Below are 20,498 nucleotides of genomic sequence, written 5' to 3'. Positions count from 1 at the left end.
TTTCAGTCCTTTTCCTCCTTTCATCTTCAAACACCATGTCCGTGGCTAGGGCATGCAAGCTATGGGGCATCCCCTGATCCCATACAGTCCCTTCCACCATTGCAGAGCTCAGCACAATGATAGGGTGTGCCTGTGTAACCAGTGTTCCTAGGGAAGACTTTAGATCCTAGCTGTGCATAGTCTGGTGTTTGCGTCATTCCTCAGACCAGGGGAAGAGTGAGGCTGAGTCTGTGCGGAAAGGACTGGAGCAGGTGCCGTTCCTGGGAATAGGGTAGAGGAAATGATCTGAGAGACTAAATGCCAACAGGAACCCTGGCAGGAGCTCTTATACTGAAGTGCCAGTGGGTTGTGTGATCTGGCCTCTGAGTGCTGATGACACAGGCAGTTTGCTCTGGCACTGAGGGCTTTGGCTGTGCAGGGGGATACACACAGCTAGGGGCTGTGCAAGAACTCACCTGACAGCACTCAGATGAGATGAATCGGTCACTGATCTTAGCCAAGGTGTAAGGATTTTCTGTGGTTTATGTGCTGAGTCAGCAGGGATCCTGTCAACAGTTCTAGAGCCAGTGTTCAAATCATTTCCCTCAAAAAGCTCTGCTCAGTCTGGCTTGGCTCTAAGATTCATCAGGGGATTCCTCTAGAGTCAGCATTTGCAGTGAGTCCAAATCAGGGGAGTGATGGTGGCGGCTTTTGTGCCCTGAGAATGAACCGATCTCATAAAAGAGGCTCTTTGTTGAGTCCAATCACAGAGGAAGCTGCAAGGTCTTGTGTGTCTGTCCTGCAGCTGGCAGAGCTGGTGCTGGGGAGCTGGTGCTCAGAATATGGACTGGCCACCTCTCGCCATCTCCCATGGCTTCGGAATGGGTGGACTAAATGCCAAGTAAATTCCTTGCCAAACCCATTGGAATATGCTCATGCAGTCCCGGGGTCAGTGGGGATTGTCTCTTCCACAGTGCTGTGTATTGTTCCCACTGGCTCAGAGGCAGCAGGCGAGGAGGAGGCTGGGACATGATGAGAATGTTGCAGCTGAAGACACTGTTGGTGCTATTTTATTAAATGAACTGAGGCACAGAAAGGGCAGGCGGCTTGCCCTGTGGCACCCAGGGAATTGCTTCAGACCTAGAGCCCACGGGCTGCCTTCTCTGCTGGGAGAACACCCTGGGCATGGCGGGAGGAGGTGACACCACTGAGCTCTGATTCTGGGATCAGCCCTAGCACAAATGAGAGTAGCCTGGGGCTCTTCTAGTCTCCTCTGACTGACTCTGGCCATGGGGCCAGAGTAACTGAAGTGCCACCTCTGTCCTGCCCTGACACACCCAAGCAGACCAGCTGGGGAGATCCAGCAGCTTTCTGGCTTCTTTGTGCTGCTGGAACAAAGATGAGATTCTAACCTGTATCTGCCAGACCCCCACCTTACCCCTGCCTATCTTCATTCCTTGCAGACCCCAGCGGCAGTGGGCAGGATTGAACTGGGGACCTCTGGAGCTTAGTGCACAAGCCTCTACCACATGAGCTAAAAGCCAGCTGCCTGTTACCTAAGGCTGTAGAGCAGACTTATTAATTGCTCCCTAAGTGGTCTCAGTGCCACTACATGGGCCAGAACACCACACCCCAGAGGTGTGGGGGTTACACAGGCACTCCCATTAGGCATTAGCACTGACTCCTGGTGCTCCTGGCTCTTTGGGCCCAGTCCCTCCTTTATGGCTGGAGTACATCGAATTTTCTAGCCAAATAGCATCCGCTTCCAGATGTGTGTGGACTCTGGTATTTCCCGGCATGCTAACTGCAGTGGAAATCTGCACTTCATGTACTGTGCTGGTAGAGAGCCTGTCAGTGGGGTACAGCTGGTATTGGCTCCTGATCCAACCCCGGTCCCTCCCATAGAGAAGGTTTGGAGGGAGCAGCAGGGGTTCGTGAGGCAGAGTCCTCAGCCTTCTATCTTGCTGCTAGGACTCTTCTGCTTTTTGTTTTAGTGCTGGCAGCTGAGAGGGCCACTTGCAGCAGGGTTGTGGGAGTGGGAAGTGGGGTGGCTTGCAGTCAGCTGAGGCACAGCTGGGCAGCTGCACAGCACACCTGGGCTGCCCATGTGAGGCTGGCACACTTGGTGCAGGCCATGCTGCCCCTCCTGCTTTTGGCAGCCTCCTGTGCTGCAGCTGCCTATGTGGACCAGTGGTGAGACCGTGGGTGGTTGGAAAGCTTGGTCACATGTGATGTAAAAAGCCACTTCAAGGTCACCTCGATTGGCAGGACAGTGTCTCCTGAGGGTAGTTCTGACCTTGGGCTGTAGGACTGCAGATGACAGCAACCGTCTCCCATGCAGACTGGGGACTAAGCTATGGGCAGTGCATCTCAGCTCAGAGAATCCAGGGCCCACGCTCCCTACTGCACTGAGACATGGGGCAGGTTGAATAGTTGTGGAGGGTCTTTGTTTCAGGAGAAGGGTGTTGCGTGATGCAATCCCCGAGTGACATGTGTGAGCTTTTTAATGGTTGTATGAACATGCTGTAGCAGTGGTCACACTAGTGCCAAAGATAGAGGTAAAATCACCTCCCTTCTCTTACTCGAGATTCCCCTCTTCATGCATCCAAGGATGGCATTAGCCCCTTTGGCCCAGAGCATTGCACTGGGGATTCATGTTCAGCTGATTCTCCACGATGACCCCTTATCCCTTCTGAGAGCCACTTCTTCCCAGGATAGAGTAAGTACGGCCTATATTGTCCCAGGTTAGTGTAAGGAAGTTTCCCATACTGTCAGAATGGCCTACCTTTTGTTCCTAGACGTATGACTTAAAGTTTGGCCGTACTGAAAAGCATGATGCTTACTTGCGCTCAGCTCACCAAGCGAGTGACCTGTCCTCCTCTTTATTTACCACTCCCCCAGTCTTTGTGTCCTCTGTAAACTTTATCAGTGATTTTATTATTTTCTTCCGTGCCATTGATAAAAATGTTAATAGCATAGAGCCAACCAATCCCTGTAGGACCTCACTAGAAACACACCGCTTGAAGATGATTGCCTGTTTACACTTACATTTTGAGACCTATCAGTTAGCCAGTTTTAAATCCATTTAATGTGTGCCATGTTGATTTTGTATTATTCTAGTTTCTTAATCAAAATACGTGTGGTACCGCGGTAGTCAAACGTCTTACAGCAGTATAAGTATATTGCATCAACACTATTCCCTTTATCCACCCAACTTGTAATCTGATAAAAAAAAATGTCAGGTTAGTGTGACAGGATCTGATTTCCATAAACCCATGTGATTGGTATTAATTTAATGCTTTATTAATTAAGTCTTGTATCAGCAGCTCCATTATTTTGTCTGGGATCAATGTCAGGCTGACAGGCCTTTTAACTATCTAGTTTATCCTGTTTAAACAGTGGCACAACATTAGCTTTCTTCTAGAATTTCCCCAGTGTTTCAACAGTTATTGAAAATCAAAATTCATAGTCCAGCAAGCTCCTCAGCCAACTCTTTTTAAAACTGCTGAATGCAAGTTATCCAGACTTGCTGATTTAAAAGTGTTTAAATTTAGCGACAAGATGGGTGAGGTAATATCTTTTATTGGATCAACTCATGTTGGTGAGAGAAACAAGTTTCGAGCTTACACACAAAGCTTTTCTTTCTCACCAACAGAAGTTTGTTCAGTATTACCTCACTTATCTTGTCTCTTTAATATCCTGGGACCAACACAGCTACAACAACACTGCATATAACTTTCATAGCTGCTGTTTAACATCCTCCTCACTTACAGTTGGAATGGAAAGTGTTTTATACTTATGTAGTCATACGATATGAGTACATCATATGGTCCCCCCCAAATGCAGAACAGAAATAGTTATTGAACACTTCTGCCTCTTCTGCATTTTTTATTGACAATTCTACCATTTCCATCTAGTAATGGACCAATACTGTTACTAGGATTCTTTCTGATCCTAGTATGCTTAAATAATTCCTTCTTATTGTTCTTAACTCTGCTGGCCATAGAGGGCTTCTTGTGTCCTTTTGCTTCCCTGATCAGTCTGCTGCAGTTCTGGCATCTGATTTATATTCATTGCTATCAATTTCCCCTTCTTCCATTTGTTATCTATTTTTTGTTGTTGTTATTATTTATAGTTGCCTTCATTTCCCCTCTAAGCCAGGTTGTTGATTTTAACCAATGAGGCCTTCTTTCTCAGTTGTGGCTTTTTGGGCATCTAGTAAAGTGTTCTTAAGTGAGTCCCAATTATCATTCATGTTTTTCTGTTTAAATTCATCCTTCCAGCTGATTTGGCTTTTAATTGTTTTCAGCTTTGTGAAAAACTGACCCTTGAAAACACCAAGTATATATATTATACTTGGTGCTTTCAAAGGGGAAAGACAATAACAGAAAATGTGGAAATGGCAGCAGTGCTAAATGACTATTTTTTTGTTTCAGTTTTCACCAAAAAGGTTAGTAGGGATTGGACATCTAACCGTGAACACCAGTAAAAATGAGGTAGAGTTGAGGCTAAAATAGGGAAAGAATAAGTTAAAAAAATAGATAAATTAGACATCTTCAAATCAGCAAGGCCTGATAAATGCATCCTAGAATACTCAAGCAGCTAACTGAGGAGATATATGAGCCATTAGCAATTATCTTCAGAAACTCATGGACAACAGGAGAGATTCCAGAGGACTGGAAGAGGGCAAATCTAATGCTAATCTATGAAAAGGCGAATTAGGACAACCCAGGGAATTACAGACCAGTCAGCTAAATTTCAGTGCCCAGAAAGATAAGGGAGGAAATTCTCAAGCAGTCAATTTGCAAACACCTAGAAGGTAATAAGCGTGGATTTGTCAAGAACAAATCATGTTAAAGCAACCTAACTACTTTCTTTTACAGGGTACACAATAACAAGCCTTGTGGATGGGGAGTGGCGGGGGAGCAATAAACGTGGCATATCTTGACTTTAGTAAGGCTTTCGATACTGTCTTGCATGATCTTCTCATAAACAAACTAGGGAAATACAAGCTAGATGGAGCTACTATAAGGTGGGTGCAAAACTGGTTGGAAAACGGTTCCCAGACAGTAGTTATCAGTGGTTCACAGTAAAGCTGGAAGGGTTTGAACTGTATTGGGTTTGCAGATAACAAATGCGATCAAGTCAAAATAAGTAATTGCTTATTTTTAGGTCTGTGATCAATTCTTCATTGTCCATCAAAACAAAGTTGCCAGCAGCAGCACAGAAGTAAGAGCATCAGTACCACAACCCCCCTCCTATCCTAAAATAACCTTGCAACCCCCGCCCCCAGCTCCTTTTTGGGTCAGGACCCTACAGTTACAACAAAGACTGCTGCACTAGGCAGCACAGTATGGGGAGGAGGTGACCAGCCCTCTGTGGAGAAAGAAGTGGTTCAGGACTATTTAGAAAAACTGGAGGAGCACAGGGCCAGTGCAACCGTTTAGGCGAACTACGTGGTCGCCTAGGGTGCTGGGATTTGGAGGGCGCCATTTTCTTCAGCAGTGATTGCGGTGGCTGGCTCTTGGGAGGTGCCTCAGGGTGGGGGGGGGCTGCCAGGTGGGGGATGCTTCAGGGCGGGGGGGCACAAGGCGGAAGTTTCGCCTAGGGTGCAAAACATCCTTGCACCGGCCCTGGACAAGCACAAGTCCATGGGGCCGGATGCACTGCATCCAAGGGTGCTAAAGGAGTTGGCGGATGTGATTGCAGAGCCATTGGCCATTATCTTTGAAAACTCATGGCAATCAGGGGAGGACCCGGATGACTAGAAAAAGGCTAATGTAGTGCCCATCTTTAAAAAAGGGAAGGAGGAGGATCTGGGGAACTACAGGCCAGTCAGCCTCATCTCAGTCCCTGGAAAAATCATGGAACAGGTCCTCAAGGAATCAATTCTGAAGCACTTAGAGGAGAGGAAAGTGATCAGGAACAGTCAGCATGGATTCACCAAGGGCAAGTCATGCCTGACTAACCTAATTGCCTCCTATGAGGAGATAACTGGGTCTGTGGATGAGGGGAAAGCAGTGAACGTGTTATCCCTTGACTTTTTAGCAAAGCTTTTGATATGGTCTCCCACAGTATTCTTGCCAGCAAATTAAAGAAGTATGGGCTGGATGAATGGACTATAAGGTGGATAGAAAGCTGGCTAGATTGTCGGGCTCAACGGGTAGTGATCAATGGCTCCATGTCTCGTTGGCAGCCGATATTAAGTGGAGTGCCCCAAGGGTCGGTCCTGGGGCCGGTTTTGTTCAATATCTTCATTAATGATCTGGAGGATGGTGTGGACTGCACTCTCAGCAAGTTTGAGATGACACTAAAGTGGGAGGAGTGGTAGATATGCTGGAGGGTAGGGATAGGATACGGAGGGACCTAGACAAATTAGAGGATTGGGCCAAAAGAAACCTGATGAGGTTCAACAAGGACAAGTGCAGAGTCCTGTACTTAGGACGGAAGAACCCCATTCACTGTTACGAACTAGGGACCGAGTGGCTAGGCAGCAGTTCTGCAGAAAAGGACCTAGGGGTTACAGTGGACGAGAATTTGGACATGAGTCAACAGTGTGTCCTTGTTGCCAAAAAGGCTAATGGCATTTTGGGCTGTATAAGTAGGGGCATTGCCAGCAGATGGAGGGACGTGAATTTTCCCCTCTATTTGACGTTGGTGAGGCCTCATCTGGAGTACTGTGTCCAGTTTTGGGCCTCATACTACAAGAAGGATGTGGAAAAATTGGCAAGAGTCCAGCGGAGGGCAACACAAATGATTAGGGGGCTGGAGCACATGACTTATGAGGAGAGGCTGAGGGAACTGGGATTGTTTAGTCTGCAGAAGAGAAGAATGAGGGGGGATTTGATAGCTGCTTTCAAGTACCTGAAAGGGGGTTCCAAAGAGGATGGATCTAGACTGTTCTCAGTGGTACCCGATGACAGAACAAGGAGTAATGGTCTCAAGTTGCAGTGGGGGAGGTTTAGGTTGGATATTAGGAAACACTATTTCACTAGGAGGGTGGTGAAGCACTGGAATGGGTTCCCTAGGGAGGTGGTGGAATCTCCTTCCTTAGAGGTTTCTAAGGTCAGGCTTGACAAAGCCCTGGCTGGGATGATTTAGTTGGGGATTGGTCCTGCTTTGAGCACAGGGCCGGTGCAATCCAGTAGGCGACCTAGGCGGTTGCCTAGGGCACTAGCATTTGGGAGGTGGCATTTCGGGTCCTTTGGTGGCGATCGCGGCAGCCGGATCTTCGGCCACCCTGGTCGTCATCGGCATTTAGGCAAAGGGAGCTGGGGCAGGGGGCTGCGGGGAGGGCCTCCTGCAGCAAGTAAGGGGGTCGCGACCTGCAGGGGAACTGCTTCCCGCCCCAGCTCATCTCCGCTCCGCCTCCTCCCCTGAGCACGCCGTCTCGCTCTGCTTCTCTCCCTCCCAGGCTTGCGGCTCCAAACAGCTGATTGGCGCCGCAAGCCTGGGAGGTGGGAGAAGTGGAGCGGCGACAGCGTGCTTGGGGAGCAGGCAGAGCAGGGGTGAACTGGGGTGAGGAGCTGCTGTGTGGGGGGTGCCTCAGAGCGGAGGGGTGGGGTGGGGAGCTGCCTGGCGGGGGCGCCTTAGGGCGGAGGGATGGGGTGGGGAGCTGCCTGGCGGGGGCGCCTTAGGGCGGAGGGGTGGGATGGGGAGCTGCCTGGGGGGGCTGCCTTAGGGCGGAGGGGTGGGGTGGGGAGCTGCCTGGGGGGGGCGCCTAAGGGCAGAGGGATGAGGTGGGGAGCTGCCTGGGGGGGGCGCCTTAGGGCGGAGGGGTGGGGTGGGGAGCTGCCTGGGGGGGGTGCCTTAGGGCGGAGGGGTGGGGAGCTGCCTGGGGGGGGCACCTAAGGGCAGAGGGATGAGGTGGGGAGCTGCCTGGGGGGGCGCCTTAGGGCGGAGGGGTGGGGTGGGGAGCTGCCTGGGGGGGCGCCTTAGGGCGGAGGGATGGGGTGGGGAGCTGCCTGGGGGGGGGCGCCTTAGGGCGGAGGGCTGCCACAGGGCTCAGGGGAGGGAGGAATGCAAAGTGGAAGTTTCACCGAGGGCACGAAATAGTCTTGCACCCGCCCTGTGTGAGCAGGGGGTGGGACTCGATACCTCCTGAGGTCCCTTCCAACCCTGTGATTCTATGAACACTGTGAAATTTCAGATTTAAATAGCTGAACTCATGAAATTTACAATATTTAAAATCCTATGACTGTGAAATTGACCAGCATGGACTGTGAATTTGGTAGGGCCCTACTCCAGCCAAGCGGCAGCAGACCAGCAGGTAGGGGCAGCCTGATCAGCTAGCCCCACAGGAGAATCAACTGCATCCCAAACCCTCCTGCTTGTCCAGAGCCCAGCTCAGCGTGTGCCCGTGGGGCCTGAAGGGGGCTGCAGGTTGTGATGGGACAGGCAGAAAGGCTACCGAGCGTTGGGGTGCTCAGGCAGCGCCAGTTCAGCACACCTACAGAACATATGCACCTGGACCAGGGGAGCTCACCACTGGAAAGGAGGAAGTTTGCCCAGAGGAGAGGCTGCTGGGGACAGCCAGTGAGCTCCAGTAGAGTAGTGCTTGGCCTCCCCTCCCCCTCCCTTGTTTTGGGGGGGGCAGATGGCTATTGCAAGCCTGACATGGGCGAGAGGCCCTGTAAGGCTGCTCCCATCCAAGAGCCGGGGGCAGGACCCAGGCAGTGCACGAGGGCGTGGAGATAGTTAGACTCAGAAAGAAACCCAGGAGATCGCCTCGAGTTGTGCGCGGGGTGGGGGGCTCTGGTAGGGGACCCAGAGTCAAGAGACAGAAAGAGACTATGGCCGAGCCCAAGCAGCGGGTCGGCTGACCATGCGGGGGTGTGTCCTGCAAAGTGCCTGACCCGTGCAGCACTGCAGGGGTAGGTCCGCCACACAGCTGCTGCCGCCCCCGCTGCAGCCTGGAACTTGCCCCATTTAAGAGGTGACATGAGTCTGGCCTGCCCAGAGTCTGGTGGGCACAGCCACAGTGTCACCCTGTGGTACCCTCGTGGGCCCCTCTAACCCTCTCTTTGTGCTCCTAAATCAGCTCTCATGGCAGGGGCCAGTGGCCACGCCTGACTGTGCGTTTCCCTGTTCTCTATCTCTGCTGGTCCCGAGAAACCTTCCTGGCCAGCAGGGAGGAAAGGCAGCTCTCTGGATGGCAGGAGGCAGAGTAATTCCGTGCTTTCTTCTAGGCAGCAGAGATGGTGCCACCTTCAGCGCTGCTGGACTCACCAGTTCCCATCACTGGCACTGACTGGTTCCCTTCCTGGCAGCCCAGGCCCTCGGGACACTGACCGTGCTAGCCCCTTGCAGGCTGGATCTGTGGCTGTGAAGGGCAATGTCTCACTCTCACCATTTACAGCCCCTTTGGCAAGTGCTAGTCCATGGAATGTCAACACAAGCAAACTGTGTGTAATGGGGCACGGTCCAAACCAGGGCAGCCCTGGGGATGGGACAGCCTGGTCCCCTACAAAGACCAAGCTGCTTGGATGGTGCAGTCATGGAGAGGAGCAGCCAGGGGAGCCTGTGCGCCCCAGGTATCCAGGACAGGGAGTTCAGCTCCTTACAGTCTCAGAGAATGTCCAATAGATAACTCCCTGCCTGCCCCCCGGCTTGCCTCAGCTCCCGATCCCCCTTCGCCTGGCCCCCGCCTTGGCTCCTGATCCCCCTTCGCCAGGCTCCTGTCTCCACTCACCCACTCCACTTCCACCTGGCCCCACCTCAGCTCCCAGGACCCCATCTCCGCTCACTTGATCTCCCCTCACCTGGCCCCCCCGTCTGGTCCTGATTCCCCCTTCACCAGGCCCCCACCTCTGCTCCTGCTCCCCATCAACCAACTCCAGCAGATCTCAGGTGTGTAGAAGTTGTGACGCAACCCTGGCACGTGGTTTCTCTGCTCAGTGACAGATTGCAGACGTGATGCAAGCTCCTGGGACGGTTCCTGTTACACCTTCCCCCTTATCGAGGCTCAGAGTGCAAAGCTCAAAGTTCTGCAAGTGGAGCTGAGCTTTGGCGTGTGAATGACAGAGCCCTGGAATGGCCAGGCTGTGCACCCCGAATCGCTTGGACACACTGGCTGGGGCTGGACGCAGCTGGCTCTTGCTGATTCCCAAGGTATGCTGTGGTGTACATTGTGAGAGAGAATGCAGCCTGCTGTACAGATCCTGGAGCAGCCAGGGGCTGGAGAATTCTGTCTCCAGTTCCATTTGTGTGTTTTTTTAGGCTGGTTCTAAAGTCGTCCTGAAACCCGTTCTTTCCCCTCCGGCAAATGACCGTGCTGTTTCCTTGGCACTGTCTGCCAAGCTTGTGTCCACGTCTGGAGCAGCACTGCTCCCTCACACACTCCATATGTGGGCTTGTTCTCGCCACAGGAAGAAATGAAGCCTAATGGAGACTGGAGCAGTCTCCGGCCCTTTCCGTTTCAGCTCTGAAGGAGGCATTTTTAAAAGCTCAGGTTTGCTCCTATGAGTCCTGGGAAGGGCTGGTGCTAGCGAGCCGGAGAAAGTGGTGCCTGCCGCACAGGGGGACTGAGCTGCTCCGGAGCGCTGAGCATCATTTGAATTGGCTGGTTTCTGGCACAGGCTGGACTGGTTTAATCCAATGATGTGATTTAATGAAGACAATAAAATCCTGCTTAAGTGCAGCCCTCCCAGTGAAGGGGAAATGCTCGCCGCACAAAGGAGGGCTGGTCCCGGAAGCTCTCTCCTTTTGCTGCCCTCTGAGACCCTTCTGAGATATTTGCCAATGCTTCGTTCTTTCCAGCATGCTGGTGAGGCAGCGGCATGAGACTGGCCTGGCTCTGCTGCCAGCGGGGATGTCCCCCGCCTCTCTCCCGCTTTCTGCGGCAGTGACTCTCTCACGTGCACGAATGCCAGGCAGTGCCAGGGAGCTGCTCGACGCTGGAGACAGCAGGGTGGCTGTGGACAGCGGGACAGGGGTCCCTAGGCCAAGCCTTGCAAGCATCCTCAGCTGTGTCCTGTCCCCTTTCTCCTGTACTCTGGGAAGGTGGCGGCAGATGCTGGTATGTATCCCAGCATGAGCAGTTTTGATGAGGGATTATTCCCAGGAGCAAGAGGAGGGTGGGATGTTGTCCGCTCGGTTGCCTGAAGGATGGGAAGCTAATGAGCCACCTCTCTGTCTAACTGTCAGAACAGGGGCTGGGGTGGGGTACAGCTATGAGCAGCAGGATTTGCTAGAGCCATTCAGCACTTCAGCATGAACTCATGCTCGGTTCCCCATCAGGGCACGTCCCGGTGGTACAGGACTGTTGGAGCAGGCTGCAGAATCCACATGATGGGCTGGGTTTGCTTTGCCCACTCTGGGGAGCAGCCCAGCAGCTGGTGCCAGCGCTCTGACGGTGACGAGGAAACGAGGCAGTACAGGAGCCTTGGGGGCGCCCTGCTCTCCTCTGCAAGACTAACTGGGACCCCAGGGTCCTGGTGGGGCTTGACCGGAGAGCTGGAGGGTGGAGAGGGCAGCGTGCAGGGTGGGAGCCAGAGACCTGACTCTCACGGATTTCCTGTGTGCCTTGGGGCAAGACATTTCACTTCCATGTGCCAGAGCTTTCTGCTCTGTAAGAGCAGGCACCTCGGCGACGTGCTTTGGGAACATGGCTTTAGGGCACGTGCCAAGCACCAGGCTTTCAGTAGCTTTGTCCTTAGCCAGATGTGGACCCTGCCCTTGTTCTTTTTGCATGGTATTGGCTCCCTGTATTCTGTGCGGTGATGGGGTGAGGTCCCTTTGACCACGGCTGCACTGAGAGCTCGGGGCTCTTCCCTGCTTCAAGATGGTTGTGTCCTTGTTTTTCCTTGCTGCGCTCTGCACTGGCTGTTGTCCCAGCGCTCTCCTGGTGCCATACCTGCACCTCGTGAATAAAGCTCAGGGCGTGACGCTGCATCGCTGCCCAATGGCAGTGTATTGTAACACACTGACACGGCATCCTGCCCTGCCTATGGGAGCTGCACTACTAAACGCTGTGACCTCTACACCTTTCCCACCCAGCCTCATGCAGCTCCTGTGCCAGACAGAGCAAGTGGAGCAGTGGCAGTGTGCTGGCAGCCAAGTAGCATAGGCTGAAAGGTGTTTGAGGGAGTTGAGCTTGGCAGTCTCTGTGTGCCCCAGGGCGGGTCAGACATGGCGCCTGGATAGACAGTAGGGTGACCACACATCTCGATAAAATTGGGACTGTCCCGATTTTGAGGAGTTTGTCCTGCGTCCCGACTAGAGTATGGCTGGGACGCCATTTGTCCCAATATTTTATTTCCTGGTCTTTGGCGGCAATTCGGCGGAGAGTCCTTCAGTCGCGGACGGTCTTTGGTGGTATTCCGGTGGTGGGTGCTTCTGTCTTTGGCGGCAAGGTTTATTAACCGCCGCCGAAATACCGCCGAAGACCATCTGCGACTGAAGGACTCTCCACCGAATTGCCACCGAAATCCCGGACAGGTGAGTGTAAAAAACAAACAAACAAAAAAAACGCGCCCCCCCGCGGCGGTCCCGATATTTTCCCCTTAACATCCGGTCACCGTAATGGACAGGCTAGTGTAGTCAGCCTGAAAGGGACAGACTCTCCTATGTCTCAGTCTGTGTGCGCGTGTGCACACGTGTGCATTTCCCTGGCTCTGTGCATGCTTTTGCATTTCCCTGTGTGTACACATGTGCATTTCACAGTATGTATGCGCTTGCGTGTTTCCCTGTGTGTGTGTCCATGCATATGGGTGTGTGTTTATGTATTTCTCTGGGTGTAGATACATATGTACCTTTTGCTGTGTGCGTACACATTTGTTTATTTTTCTGTGTGCACACGTGTGTGTTTACGCATGTTCCTGCGTATTCACATGCACATTTCTCTGTGTGTGCATGGGTGCACTATGCATTTCTGTATGTGCGCATTTCCCCGTTCATGCGTTTCTCTATTTGCATGTACATGTGCATTTCTCTGTGTACACGCGTGTGTGCATTTCCCTCTGTGCATGTGTGAGTATTTCCATATGTGCATATGTGGGGACTTACCACACACACACGCACTATTATCTAGTATACAGAACGTGTTGGGTGTGCAATGAGTCTGTTGTAAACATGTACTTGTTATTCAGCCAGAGGGGCTGGTCCATCTGTGCTCATGCAGTGTCAGTTCTGGCACTTACAACCCAAAGCTTGGAAGGGACTAGGGTTTGCTTTGGGATCAGGGCTGGAACATTCAAAGCCACAGTAGTTGCTCCAGTTCATGCCTTGAATGCCCTAAGAGCAAAGCCAGCTTGGAATCCTGTACCTTGCTCAGCTCAGGTTACGGCCTCCAGCTTGCAGTGGGAGCAGCAAGTCCCTGTTACGGCCCCCCAACACCAACCCCTTGCTCTTCCTTCCATGGAGACTTCCACGCTCCCCCAGTCCCGAGGGGTGAGCTGACTTTGATTACTGACGATAGGGCTACCCACTCTCCAGTGCCCACCTGCACGGAGCAGCTAGCATGGGTGGCAAGTTTGTAGAAATTTTGGTGTTGCCCATAACCTGCCCCCCCAAACTCCTCCCTCACCTGCCTAAGGCTCTGGGAGAGGTTTGAGGGGGAGGTCTGGGGTGCAGGTCCTGGGCTGGGGATTAGGGTGCAGGAGGGGTGCAGGGTGCAGGCTTTGGGATGGAGTTTGGGTGCTGGGTGCAGGCTCTGGGCTGGGGCAGGGGTGGGTGTGCAGGAGGGGGTGAGGGGTGCAGGCTTTGGGACGGAGTTTGGGTGCAGGTTCTGGGCTGGGGTGGGGGTGTAGGAAGGGGTAAGGGGTGCAGGCTCTGGGAGGGAGTTTGGAGGTGGGAAGGGGTGTATGGGAAAGGGGAGGTGGTGCATGCGCTCTGGGAGGGGGTGCATGCTCTGGGAGGTAGTTTGGGGATAGAAGGGAGTGCAGAGGTGAGGGCTGTGGAGCTGAGGATGAGGTATTCATGATGCAGGAGGGGGCTCAGGGCTGGGGCAGAGGATTAGGGTGCGGGGGGATGATGGCTCTGGCTGGGGCTGGGGGATGAGGGGTTCATGATGCAGGAGGGGGCTCAGGGCTAGGGCAGAGGGTTGGGGTGTGGGGTGAGGGCTGTGGGGCTGAGGATGAGAGGTTCATGATGTGGGGGACTCAGGACTGGGACAGAGGATTAGGGCGTGGAGGGATGAGGGTTGGGGCTGAGGATGAGGGGTTCATGCTGCAGGGGGGCTCAGGGCTGGGGCAGAGGATCAGGGTGTGGAGGGATGAGGGTTGGGGTTGAGGATGAGGGGTTCATGACGTGGGGGGCTCAGGGCTGGGGAAGAGGATTAAGGTGCGAGGGGATGAGGGCTCTGGCTGGGGCTGGGGGATGAGGGGTTCATGATGCGGGGGGGCTCAAGGCTGGGGCAGAGGATTAGGGTGCAGGGGGATAAGGGCTCTGGCTGGGGCTGGAGGATGAGGGGTTCATGATGCGGGGGGGCTCGAGGCTGGGGCAGAGGATTAGGGTGCAGGGGGATGAGGGCTCTGGCTGGGGATGAGCGGTTTGGGGCTTTGGAAGGGCTCAGGGCTAGGGGGTAAGGGCCTGCCTTGCCATTAGGGGGTGGCAGGCGCTAGGACCCTGAGGCGGCAGACAGCAGTTCTGCCCGGAGCCCTTCTACTCCGGCAGCAGAAGCAGGCAGGGGAGAGGCGCTGCGCTGCTTTCTGTCAGGCAGGGACGTGGCGGGGCGCGTGGGGGGGGAGACCCGCGGGGGCTGGGGCCCGATCTAGGCAGGGCCGGGGGAGAGACCCAGCTCCAAATATTGCTGGAGCAGGGCCCCCAGCCCTGAATATTCCTGGTGCTCGAGCACCGCAAACATATAGAACCTGCCGCCTATGGCAGCTGGGGATATTTATCACCCAGTCATTGTGTTCATTAGCACCAGCTTTCAGACCTAAGGCAGTCGCCACAGCAGGGCCAGGTTAGCCAGATCAGGAATCGGTTTGTGGATGGTTGCTAGCTGCCTAGCTTTGGCAGAACTCCCAGGAATGTCTCCAAAAGTGCGCTAAGAAGAGGAAAGCGGGACCGGAACTGATCCTGGACTGGGGCTAGACTCATGTGAGCTTTCTAATGGCAGGTCTCTAGTCTGTGCTGTGACTAACAGACCTATGGGCAACTCCTGCACGGGGTGTGTGTCAAGCTGTCCTGCAGTGGCTCAAGAGCATGAACACCAACCTCAGGGCAGACTGTTAAGAATTGGGGCACAATCCCCAAACAGATTGAGTTCTATACTTGTAGTTCACCAACAAATTATCATGTGTAAACTCCTCAGGCAACACAACAGCCTAAAAGTGGGGTCACAGGCAGTCCCCTTGGGCACTGTGGTCTGTTGCACCACCCAGGGGAGCCTGCCTTTGTGATGGATGGGCCTTTACACCACCAATCACAGCAATATTCAGGTTACTTCCAATGCCAAAGGACCTGTCACTTACCCCAAGTCAATTGCATCTTCGATCTCACACCAAAGACAAGGCTGGGAACCAATCCTGCAATGAACTACATCCAGGTTTAGGAATAGGAAAAGGAAAGAAGGGAGCTAGTTATGAGGTTAAAGCAGGTAAATGTACATGTACAAATGAGTTACAATCTGCAGTTTCAAAAGGTAATAGGAGTTTCTATAAGGAACAAGCTCTAGATGACCTTTAGGGCTAACCCAGGCTAGGCACTTGGGATCCTTTGCTTATGCATAGAAACCTTTCCCCAGAGTCCAAGCAGCAATAAGATTCAGTTGCCTCTTGTTAGGGGTTTTCATTCCCTTTCCCCCTTATGCTTTGAGCTGCAAACTCAGCTGATGGGAGGAATCCACTTGCAAGACTCATCTTTTGGGGGAGGGGGGCAGAAGTAAACAACCAAGTATTTTGTCCTCCCCAACGTTTCACTCTAGTCTGCCTGGCGTCAATAGGCCTTCCGTGTCAGGCAGAGCGTAACCCTTCTGTTGGAGCTCAGCGTGTCACATCCCTCTTCTGTCTGGTAATTTACACAACCCAAGTCTACAGGACAAAATTAAGTTGACCTGAGTTACGTCGATGTACAGCCACCGCATGTCCACACTCCGCTCCTTGTGTCAGCTGTGTGTGCATCCTCACTAGCAGCGCTAGCATCAGTGCAGAGAGCAGGGCACCCTGGCAGCTATCCCACTATGCAGCTTGCCACCATCTCGCGCAGTGTTTTGGGAAGGGTTTGCAATGCCTCCTGGGGGCAAACAAGTTGCGCAGGGGTGGCTGGGAACATGGTTTCAACATCTCTTGATGCAGTTTTTTCCATCCCATAATTTTATCTACGTCCCATAACGTTTCGCGCCTCTTTTCAAAAGCCCTGCAAACCCACCCATCTGCCATCTCCATGTGAAGCGTGAATCCTGCACAGCTGCGCACTGGTGTGATGAGTGTTGCAAGCACGGGGCACCTGAGCTTGCAGTATTTGCAGAGCCACCAGAGGAGGCGCAGGGAACTTGACGATTCCTTGGAGGCTAGCTTGCTGTAGGGCATAGAAAGAAACAATTCAAGATTGCTGTTGGCATTCATGGAGCAGCTGCAGACGGAGGATTGCTGGCTTTAGGCCCAAGAAATGAGCGCCAACTGGTGGGATTGCATCATTATGCAGGTTTGGGATGACAAGCAGTGGCTGCAGAACTTTTAGATGTGCAAGGCTACATTTCTGGATGTGTATGTGCTGAGCTCGCCCCAGCCCTCTGGCCCAATGACACCAAAGTGAGAGCTGTACTGACAATGGAGAGGCAAGTGGTGATCACTGTGTGGAAGCTTGCAACACCAGACTGCTCCCAGTCAGTTGGGAATCAATTTGGAGTTGGGAAATCCACCGTTAGGGTTGCTGTGATACAAGTGTGCAGGGCTATTAATCACATCCTGCTACGAAGGACTGTGAGTCTGGGCAATGTGCAGGACAGAATGGATGGTTTTGCGGCAGTGGGGCAATAGATGTCACACACATCTCTATTTTGGCACCAGACCACCTCACCACAGAATAATCAGCAGAAAGAGCCACTTCTCTGTGGTAATGCAAAAGCCTTGGTGGATCACCAGGGATGTTTTACTGACATCAGCGTGGGATGGTCAGGGAAGGTGCATGATGCACGGATGTTTGAGGACACAGGCTTGTTCAGAAAGCTGCAAGCAGGGACTTTCTTTTCAGACCAGAGGATTACCATTGGAGATGGTGAAATGCCAATAGTGATCCAGCCTACTCCTGACTCCTGTGGCTCACAAAGCCCTACACCACCACCTTGACAGCAGCTGGGAGAGCTTCAAATACAGGGTGAGCAGGTGCAGAATGACAGCTGAATTCCTTTTGAAATGCCACTGGCACTGTCCACTCACAAGATTAGACCTCAGTGAAAAAAAAATCCCAATGGTTATAGCTGCCTGTTGTGGGCCTCATAATATCTGTGAAGCAAAGGGGGAGACGTTTCCGCCGGCATGGAGGGTGGAAGTGGAACAGCGGGCTGCTGATTATGAGCAGCCAGATAGCAGGGCCATAAGAAGAGCTCAGCAGGAACCAATATGGCTCAGGGAGGCTTTGAAAGGCCATTTGAATAGTGAGCCACGGTAATGTGTGTTGCTGTAGCATGCTGTGCCTGGCATTGGTTTTTTGCACTCCAGTATGAACCTTGTAATGAGTGTGTGTGTGTGTGTGTGTGTAGTCACAGAAAATTGCAAATGCACCTCTTCCTATTATCTGTGAATGACGTCAGCCCCAGCCACCATATGTTGTGAACTAATAAAGATGAATTAAGTTTCCATAAATAGACTTTTATTCCAAACCCAGGTAAACAGACATATTTATAATGTAATGAAACTTTATAAATACAGGGAAAAGCACCTTTAAAGGGGAAAGAACAGTCATGTCCATTTCACCAGCACATACACCAAGTGTGCCTCTGTGATTGCCTGTCGTGTAGCGGCCTTAGAAACCACATGGAATGGGGGGGGGGGGAAGGAAGTCCCAAAATGCAGTTCTCTATGGGCTGCAGAGGGAGGCGAGCACAGGTCTGTTGAACCTGAAGATCAACAAGAGTCCCCAGCATGTGTGTCTGCTGCTTGAGACCTGCTAGTATCTCCTATCGGGGGGTAGCCGTGTTAGTCTGTATCCACAAAAACAACAAGGAGGCCGGTGGCATCTTAAAAAGTAACAGATTTATTTGGGCATAAGCTTTCGTGGGTAAAAACCCACTTCGACCTCGTTGTTGTTTTTGTAAATCCTGCTGCACATCCCTCTCCTTTTCCTGTGCCTTTCTCCTCTCTGCTCTATCCCTGGCCATTCTGTCCACGAGGGTGACCCCCCCAAGCCCTGTACTCGGTGTCTGAAGCACCAGAGACTTCCAGGATCTCTTGGAACATGTCATCCCATGTCCTCTTCCTTAGCTGGCTGAGCTGCTCTGCTGGGGTGGTTGGAGAGACCCTCAAGACCACATTTCCAGCTGAAAAAGATACAGTGCACAGAGGTGCATCTGTGAGTGCGTTCACAAGGCACACAGAAACTTGGTACACCTGACTCAACTTACTCCACTTGATACACACAAGTCACAAGCAGTACAGTCTCACTTCTCCTTGGGATTCCTAGAGCATGGCAGCAGTCCCAGCCATGATGAGCACGGCTCAGGGTGGGGGCGAGTTGGGACAGTAAGGGGGGGTAGCTCACAGGAGTGAGTTTATGCAGATAGGGCAGTTGAACTGAATATGGGCACTGCTTCCCACAGATAGTGGTGGTTTTAGCTGATTTCTGACTCCTGAGGGTACCGAAGGCTTAAAGGGAACAGCTCCTGCACGCGTCTGGCTGCAGACTGGGTCCGTACGCTGCTAGCCTGTGTGCTGCAGTGCTGCCTGCTGAGTAACTGCTGAGTGGCCTGGGAAAGGGTCCTACCACGGTGGAAGAAACCTTTGGCAGAGGATTGCAGAGTACCTCCAGGAAAGTTTCCTAGAGATCTCTCTGGAGGATTCACGGGACTCTTGGGGGTGGGGAGTCTGCTGAGGATGGCCTGGAGCTTGTTGTAAAAGTGGCATGCCTGCAGCTCTGCACCAGAGTCGCCATTGGCCTCCTTGGCCGTCTGGTCTGCCTGTCGCAGCTCCTTGGCTTTCATGCGGCCCTGCTGCAGCGCCCTCTTGTAGCCCTTCTTTCCCATGCTGTGAGTGATCTGCTCATAGATAGGAACATGTCTATGGCTGTGCCCCCACAGCCTCTTCTCCCCACAGACCCAGGAGATCCACCACCTCCTGAGTGCTCCAGGCAGGTGTATGTCTGCATCGTAGAACCAGCATAGTCATCTGGGCAGTTGCTAGGGGAGCTCTCCACATTGAGCAAACAGGAAATGGAATTTCAATAGTTCGTGAGGCTTTAGAGGGGAGGGGCATACACAGCTGCCAGCCAGAGGAGTTCCAAACGGTGACCAGAGTGGTCACCATGGAGCATTGTGGGACATCTCCTGGAGACTGCTAGAGTCGACGTTAGTGTCTACACTGACCGTGCATCGACCTAACTATGTCGACCTAAGCGCTACAACTCTTGCGGAGGTGGAGTGGGTGATTTACATCGCCGGGAGCAACGTTTCAGTGCAGATGCTTTCAGTGTTAGGTCGATGTAAGCTGCCTTGCACTGACCAACCTCTGTAGTCTAGATCAGGCCCCAGTCACAGAGGCTTACCATGCAGATGTGCCAATATTCCCTTACAGGATGGGATACAGATGTTAGAAGTGACATTAATACCGACAGCAACTCACAAGCATTCAATAAAGTCTAAACACATTTTTACAGTTCTCGCAACTGACAGGGGAGCCCGTCTGGGTCCAGCGGGGTGTTTGTCAATGGTCAGTGAAGGCAGAAGGACCTTGGTGTAAGCTGGCACCTTGTTGGCCAGCGTCACAGAGGGTCCTTGCACTCTGCCCAGGGTGTGAGCCGTTCCTGGTGCCAGCCAGCCCAGGTTGCAGGAAAGGAGCATAGCGCTGTGGGCAGGACCGGCTCCAGGCACCAGCTTAGCAAGCAGGTGCTTGGGGCGGCCACTCTGGAGAGGGGCAGCACGTCCGGCTATTCAGCGGCAATTCGGTGGAGGGTCCCTCACTCCCGGTCGGAGTGAAGGATCTCCCACTGAATTGCCGCACATCATGATCGCGGCTTTTTTTTTTTTTTTTTTTTTTTTTGTCTGCTTGGGGCATCAAAACCCCTGGAGCCGGCCTGGCTGTGGGAACCGGTCCCTGTCAGTAGAAGTGCTCCTGAAATGAGTTTGCAACCAGAGTTTCTTGCTGTCCAGATTTGCTATGGACACTGCAGCACAGCCCTGAGCTTGGCCCTGGGTTCCTTGCCTATGGATCACAAGGAACCTGGGGCAGCTCTCCAGTGTGAATGGGAGTAGCTCCCACTGGCTGCAGGGCTTCAAATCATTTGGGGCCTTAGAGCCAGGACCATGCAGAACCCAGGCACAGCTCAAGGCGCTCCTGCCCTGGGGCCAGATTCTGCCCATGGCCCATGCCCGTCCGCTGCCAGGGAGTGTGTGTGAAGGTGGGTATGGCGCTTTGCCCCAGCTG

The 20,498-nt window shown here is 52.9% G+C and overlaps 1 protein-coding gene across 7 annotated transcripts in view; it reads left to right on the top strand.

The window, feature by feature from the left end:
- Positions 1-20,498, top strand: part of RGS3 (regulator of G protein signaling 3) — a 212,264-nt gene that overhangs the window by 151,463 nt on the left and 40,303 nt on the right. The window contains exon 1 of one of the 7 annotated variants that reach the window (XM_050926329.1): positions 9,888-10,089. The exons of the other annotated variants lie outside the window; for them this stretch is intronic. Coding sequence (XP_050782286.1) covers positions 10,012-10,089 — 78 coding nt within the window. The 5' untranslated portion in view covers positions 9,888-10,011. Of the gene's footprint in view, positions 1-9,887; positions 10,090-20,498 lie in introns of those variants that run through there. 7 annotated transcript variants of the gene reach the window in all.

The sequence above is a fragment of the Gopherus flavomarginatus genome, chromosome 17 (genome assembly GCF_025201925.1).
Source record: "Gopherus flavomarginatus isolate rGopFla2 chromosome 17, rGopFla2.mat.asm, whole genome shotgun sequence".
NCBI classification, from domain to species: Eukaryota; Metazoa; Chordata; order Testudines; family Testudinidae; genus Gopherus; species Gopherus flavomarginatus.
The sequence above is the reverse complement of the archived record's forward strand: the minus strand, read 5'-3'. Positions and strand labels throughout refer to the sequence as shown.